The 7507-nt window shown below is 35.3% G+C and overlaps 1 protein-coding gene across 1 annotated transcript; it reads right to left on the bottom strand.

Annotated features, from left to right (window-relative positions):
• Positions 1 to 4566: 4566 nt before the first annotated feature.
• LOC116168998 lies at positions 4567 to 6317 on the bottom strand. The gene is made up of 3 exons (XM_031485030.1): positions 5285 to 6317; positions 4692 to 4810; positions 4567 to 4643 (listed from the first exon to the last, which is right to left on the bottom strand). Exons 1-3 carry the CDS (start codon positions 6315 to 6317, stop codon positions 4617 to 4619), a joined length of 1179 nt encoding a protein of 392 aa, XP_031340890.1. The 3' UTR covers positions 4567 to 4616.
• Between the last annotated feature and the right edge of the window lie 1190 nt (positions 6318 to 7507).

Below are 7507 nucleotides of genomic sequence, written 5' to 3'. Positions count from 1 at the left end.
TCGAGCGATTTTCATAATAAATTGCGTATATTCTTGACACTACGGCAATTTTTCCAATCCCCAGTGCTATTCAAAGCCGTACCTGCCTTCCACTTCTCCTGTATACTGTCTATTCGTAAAATTATTGGATGCTTTCCCTGTCACTAGGTTTTTATTTTTTAATGCAGATAGTAGCATGAATTTTTGCTCTTCCGAAGTGCGAGACATAATTTAATTTTAAATTTGAATTGATTGCAGTAAATGGTAAACCCAAGCGCATTGAATCACACTTTGACAAATCCAAACGGGCGGTTTTAATTTAGTGCCAAGAAGACGAAATTTGGTGAGCGAGCGAGTAACCAATGAGAAAGTCACACACACCGATTTTTCTCGAGCGGTTCCAGAATAGCTTAAATAAAATGTCTAGCGTTAAGGGTGTTTTTCATTATAGCACCAGTGCTGTAAGAAAATTCATTCTAGAACTAATGCTTATGATACCCAGAACACTCTTATAATCTATCTCTTATGACGTATTTGTAACTCACTCCCACTTCTATGTCCTAAACTTGATCACGTGACTGATTTCGTCAAAATTAAAATTTTGTATTTTAAACCTGAGAAATGTTGTTTTATAGTTCAACTCTGAAAGCCTATCTAAACGGCCCTGACGGCCCATGAATAGAACAGTAGAGAACTATTTTGCATCCATCGCTTGTAAGTTAGATTAACTGCCAAATAACGCCGAAAATTTAACTGGATATTAATTCCTAATCTTACGTTGCAGAGCTGTAAGTATAACCCCTAACTAATATGGAAGCAGAGGCAGATATTTCTCTCTTAGTGCATTCTAGCCTCAAAATGGAATTTAATTATGAGTTAAAATAGAAAACTGACAAGGCACGCGATAATCAATAACACTTTACTTAGTAACGGTTTTGCTAATACGTAATCCACATACAAAAAAAAACTTAGCATACCTAATTAGCATTTAAATTAATTAAATAAGTTGCTGATGTACTTATTATATGGTAATAGACTGGCATTAATTTTTATAGGTCTGCAGTTTGTAGTAATACTGCATGTAATGAGTAATTTAAATGAAATATGTCCTTCCTGCAAACACAGACAGAAACCCACTTTATGATATCTACATTGCAGAGAACGAAAAAAAAGTGTTGCTCTGTCCACACATCTTTATGTATACTTGCAGCCCTTTGACCTCACGTATAAGATGTGTTCCTGTTTTTGTCACAGCTACCTCTGCTTGGTTTCGTATCTTGCATCACAGGCACGTTGTCAACTCTTGAGTATTGTTAAGGTCGTAGAACTACCTACACACAACGTTGAAAATAATGATGCCCGTCTTGCATGGCGTGTTCTGAAAAAATTTGACTAAGGTGAAATAATAATTATGAATGTCTGCAACGTCTTGATTTGTATACAAAGGGTATACGTACAGATCTTATCTGTTGGGCAGTAAATGGTCCTGGTCATTTAAACAAATAGGTATATTTACGATAAAAATCACTAATTTAAATTTTAATAATTTATCATGTTGGGATGCTTCCTTATCCAACAATCTAGGTGCCTCGAGTTCATAGTTATATTCCAGTCAAAGACTTATTTAAAATCATTGTGCATTATCATGCCACGAATGTGTAAGCAGTTTTTAGTCACTATCAAAAATGAATGCACGTACTTAGTGGGTGTCCTGGTCGTCTTCTGTATATATATATAGTTTTCGAGAAGTACTGAGCTTATATCCCACTTACAAATGTGGAGGCGAATGACAATTTACAATTTGCGATTTACGGTATGTAAGATGGGCGACCGATTATTGTAAAAAAATGCATATTATTCTTGGGGTTTTTTTTCTTCTGCAACGGACATCCCTTATTAAAGATCATCAACAGTTTTTAAATCGTCATTCTAATCCAGTAAAATTAGAACCGCAACTGGATGCAATTTCCAGAAAGCTGAAAATTGTCTTAAAGCCTTCGGTTATATTGAAATACATCCCACAGGATGGTGGGCATAACCTTTAGAAATAAAAAAATCTCGACACTTTAAGGTTTTTTCGGTTTTTTGCTGATAACAATTTATACAGTCACAATCGATGACTGAAGAACGACAATTTTATCTAGCGTGACGAATTAACGACTTCCACTTTCAGGCCATTTTAAAACGTTCCTTGTTTTCAGTGACTGCACGGTGAGAATATAAGGTCGTTTGAGTTGATTATACGAGTTTGAAGATAGAAGTAATTGATTTAATTTCAAGAGCTGTGTTTCAGCCACCGTTACCATTAAAAACGCTCTAATTTGCCGTTTGCAACCGTTCCCGTAGGAATATTTAAATTATTTTTACAGCCGCCGAAAGCTCTCTTACCAGGGAATAAGATAGAGAATCAATATCAGTTTTAGTTCCGTTAATTATCTATTAATCGATTTTAGTTATCTAAAGTGCAGTTTAAGGAAAATATCAACGTGATTATGGAGCTTGACCTTCCATTCCAAGAAACAAAAAGGAATTACTGAACTGCCAAATTTGGAGATTCATTCCTACTATTTGGATAAATATAATTAACTGTGATTAGTTTGAATGGGTTACATATAACAGGCTCAGATTAAGACGAAATTACATCCGATAGGTGCGCCCTTAAAAAACTCAAAATTGGACACCGGCCCCGTATTTTTCAGACATCCGGAAAGGACGTAATTAATTAAAGGAGCTGTAATTTTTAGATGTAGACAATCGAATATGCAGTGGCGGTTCGTTCCCTCATGTCATTATCGCACTTTATATAAGATTTAATTGATAGACCTTTTCCATTAATTAGGAGTTTACCAAAACGTAAAATCTTTTGCTTTTTGCATATTTTTGTCTTTGGTGTTTAACCGTTTAAATCTCTTGCTTTCTGCCTCTCCGTTAATTGCAAGGTAAGCTTTTGGTCACTTTCCGTTTTGTTAATTGATTTCCCGTAGAAACCGCTACCGAATCCGATTCGGTACTGTTTCCGCTTAGGGAGATTTCTGTGCGCTTTAAGTTTTGTTTTAGCATTCACTAGTAGCCCCCCATCGCTTGCCCTTTAGAATACCTGGGACCGCCGTTCTCCATTCGAGTTACCTGGAGCTTACAATCGCCGACCGCGTTTATGAAAAACAGGCAGACACAAATACTCTCAAAGAGGAAGGAGAGGCTTTTTTCTTGAAACTATATGGGTGCACAAGGTCTGCATGTCTAAATGACAGTAGATATTCAATGTAACTTAAAGCTGTTAAAAAAATGTCATTAAAATCCAAATTTAGCATGGCATCCCTCGCTCCAACATCTGGAGCTGCTGAACAACACGCTTATCGAGCATCTATCAAATTCAAAAATGGAATGGAGATAAGAAAATCAGCGCTACGGACTGGGGATGGATCATGCGGCAATGTAACTTTGGTTGAAGTCGAGGAAAATGAAGAACTTGTCATGGAAGTTTAGGAAATCGGAAATGGTCAACACCAATTTATTTTTTAATGTGAATAATCTGAAAATATTTTTTACTTAAAATTAAGATACCGCAATTATTTTCTTCTAAAATAACATAAACAAAATATTACATGCATTTTCAAACAAAAAAGTATTTAAAATACGTTTTTTAGCTGTACCTATACAAGGACTTAATATTTGACACATATATTTAAAAAGGGTGGAATTTAGGTTTCGCTGAGACTCGTTTGGTTTTGTTTAGAGAAAATACAATAGTGTAGGTACCTTAAAGTTAAAAAAAAACACTCTCACTATACAACAATATTAGCATTGCAACGCCGCACCGCCGGCCCCATCTTTGCGGAACCCGCCACGACTGGGTACGCATTCTGCATTACACCGGCTGAATCTCGCAGGCTCTTTAACAAAGTAAGTACTATTTCATATCATTGGAAAGGTAATAATGGGAGCTACAACTTTTGTAGGTAACATTTTTTGATAAAATATCGGCCTGCAAATTTCTGCGACAAAAAGTAAAATTACGTGCCGAAAAATATACAACTTTTTTCCTTTTCATGCGAAATACAAACAAACGGTAAAAGTTACGACGAAAGTCAACGGAAACATATTTGTAGACAATGCTATAGTAAAGAAAATAAAACAAATTGCAATCCGATATGTTGTTTAGTAATCGAGAGAGACGCGATTTACGAAACCCCTACACTTTTCATGTTTAGGGGAGCACATGGGGGGGGGGGAGTAAGAGGGGTAGGGGCGGGGACTTTTGGCTAAACACTTTTCTAAATGGTAGCAGTCGATGAGGAAAAAATTAGCTTTATACTATTTTTTCCCACTAAAAACATAGGTTGACTGGACTACGAGTATTTAACGAAACACCACTTCCACCATAAAACAAACTCCTTCGTCATGATTTTTCAAATACAGCCGCCAATCACAATTATATTTCATAATGACAGGTTCGAAGACACGCGTCCTCACGCCAATATGAATCGCATAATTCTTCGAACCACACGCGTATTCCTTATCTCTCAAAAGAGATGTGTCTTACTTAAAGTAACTACTCTAAGGTTAAAAAACACACAGGAAGTGCAGTCGAGCTAATAGGTTTTTATTTTTCTGTATAGGCTATCGATTTCGGTACGTTAAGCAATACCATCTTCAGGCCGTAGCTGTAATACTTATAATTATGGTTATTGTTTATAAATAAAATAGTTTACCGTCATTAGTACAAGATACAATATAAGAAGCAGGTGAATGAAACATTGTGTGGGAGATGTTAGAAATATGTAGCTTGGATGATCACAATCAGCAGAAATCATAAAGGTGAACGAAAACACTGAAATATAATTAATTAGTAATTGTAGATATTAGGTTGTGCGTGTTTACTATTTTGAGAGTAAATTACCTGTGTTGATGTCTAAAAGGTGGATGTAAGCATGTATGGTTGAAGCTTAGAGAAGGAAAGAATGGGTTGAAGTGTCGAATTGTAGGTTATGTGAACTGAAATATTTTATGTCAAGTTGTAGAAGAGATTTATGCATTGGCGTGCTGTTTATGTGGGGTCTGTAGGGGAGTGGGCGTGTATGTGTGGTTGCGTGTCTTTGTTATTGAAGGGGTGTAGGCGTTTGTATAGGTGTTGTTCTGGAAAGAAAGTGATTTCGTTGAGGAGGTTGTGGTTGGGTTGTTTGATGGCTTTGTGGATCTCTAAATGTTCTAAAATTTTTAATTGGTTATAATTGTTTGAAGTTTGTAATATTTTTGCCTTGTCTATGGAAATGGAGTGTTGTGAATCTTTTATGTGGGTAGGTACCTATGGCTGATTTTGGTTGGTTTTTGGAGTGTTCTTTAAATCGGGTACCCAGACTTCGTGTTGTTAGTCCTATGTAAGAGGCGGGACATTGGTTGCAGAATATTTGATATATGCCTGATTTTTGTTGTGCCGGAGTTTTTGGTTTTATGTTTGTAAGGATTTTTTTGATAGTGGGTTGAGATTTTGGGATAATGTTAATGTTATGTTTGTTAAAGATTTTGTTGATTTTGTTATGTATTGTGTGGTTATAAGTAATGGCTTTAAATGTTTTTTGAACGTTATGATGGGGAAAAATGGTGTTAATGATGTGTTGTTGTTTTATTTTACGATAAATGTTGTGTATAAACGAAAAGTTGTATTTGTTATTCAATGCAATTTGTAAAATGGTGTTGTATTCTTCGTTATAGTGTATTTTATTAAGTGGTGTGGATATTAGGCGATTGAATAGGAAGTTAAATGCAGATCTTTTGATTTGTGGTGAGTGGTATGAATTATGTGGTATGACTATGTCTGTGGTGGTTGGTTTTCGATAGATGTTATAATGTATGTGGTTGTTGTCTTTGTGAAGTGTTAAATCGAGGAAGTTTAGTTTGTTATTTTGCTCTATTTCTATTGTAAATTTAATTTTGGAAAGGTTGTTAATGTCAATGTGAAATTGGTGTAATTCTGTTATTGTTCCGGTCCAAATACAAAAAATGTCATCAACATATCTGTTCCAGATTGCTATGTTGTTAAATTCGGGTAGTAGTTTAATTTTGTTTTCAAGATGGTCAATGAAAATATTGGCTAGAATTCCACTGATGGGTGAACCCATAGGGAGGCCGTCTTGCATTTGGTAGTATTTGCTGTTGAAGGTGAAGAAATTTTGTTGCGTTGTGAGGTCAAAAAGTTTCAAGAGGTTTTGTATGTCTATTGGATTCAGTTTGAAGTTTTTCCTGAATGAATCGTGGTTGTATAGAATGTCTGAGAGGATGGAAAGCGTGTTGTGTATTGGGATGTTGGTGTATAGGTTTACGATATCAAACGAGATCATGATGGAGTTAGGTTGTAGGGGGGTAATCTTGTTAATGTTGTGAATAAGTTGTGTAGAGTTTTTTATGGATTGGTGGGATTTGTATTGAAGTAATTGTGTGAGGGTGTGGTTTAAGAATTTAGCAAGTTTATATGTAGGGGATTCATATGAGGCTGTTATGGGGCGTATAGGATGATTCTGTTTGTGTAATTTTAAAATGCTGTAGAGGAAAGGTGTTTGAGGATTGCGATTTTTGATTATGAAGGGGTTACTGTTTAGTTTTTCTAGGGTAGTTTTAGATTCTAGTATTGTTTTATTGACTTTGTTTGAAAATTTATTTATCGGGTTTTTTGGTATTTCGGTTATATTATTTTCGTCGAAAAATTGTAGTGTTTTGTTGATGTAATCGATTTTATTGAGAATTACTAGGCCGGCATTTTTGTCAGCTGAAGTAACGATTAAGTCTTGTGTGTCAATTTTTTGTTTTAATAGTTTTATTGTGTTATGTATTTTATGTTTAGGTAGCATAATATTGTTGTGATTAGTGTATCTACAATTACTAACCTGTTTGTTGATCGTTTTAATGAGGTCTTCCTTTATGTTTTGATATAATTGTGGTTGTTTAAGTAGTTGACTTTCGAGTTCGATGGCAAGTTGAATGTGTGAAAATGAGCTTGGTGTCGGTGCAAATTTATGGCCTATAATGAGAAGTTTTGTTTCTTCTTCGTTGAGTGTGATGTTGGAGAGGTTGGTAAAACGTTGAGGGAATTGGTGTTTATTGTCGTAGGTGGTAGGTTGATTTTTGTTTGTAGGTATAATGATTCTTCTTTTTGTTTGGTTGTAGCGTTGGTTTTCGGGTAGTCCGTGGTTGTTATGCTGGTGGTTGTAGATAAGGGTTTGAAGTTTTTTATTTCTTTTTCTGTCTAGTTCATAGTTGTCGTTTTTTACTTCTTCTTCTAGGTCTCGAATGAGCGTTTCATATTCGATGTGGTGTAAACGTTGTGTGAGAGTTCGGTGGAGATATTTTAGCTTCGTGTGGATTAGGGTTCTGTTTTTGTGTTGTTGTTTTATTTCTTTTCGTAGTAACGTTTGATGAATATTTGACGTTTCGGTAATGGAGTATTTATTTTTAGGTAGTTTTATTTGTAGAAATTTTGGTGTAATTTTTAGTCGTTTTGCTGTAATCAGGAAGTGAATGTGTTGGTTGTTTT

The sequence above is a fragment of the Photinus pyralis genome, unplaced genomic scaffold, assembly GCF_008802855.1.
Source record: "Photinus pyralis isolate 1611_PpyrPB1 unplaced genomic scaffold, Ppyr1.3 Ppyr1.4_LG4, whole genome shotgun sequence".
In the NCBI taxonomy this organism is placed as follows: Eukaryota; Metazoa; Arthropoda; class Insecta; order Coleoptera; family Lampyridae; genus Photinus; species Photinus pyralis.
The sequence above is the reverse complement of the archived record's forward strand: the minus strand, read 5'-3'. Positions and strand labels throughout refer to the sequence as shown.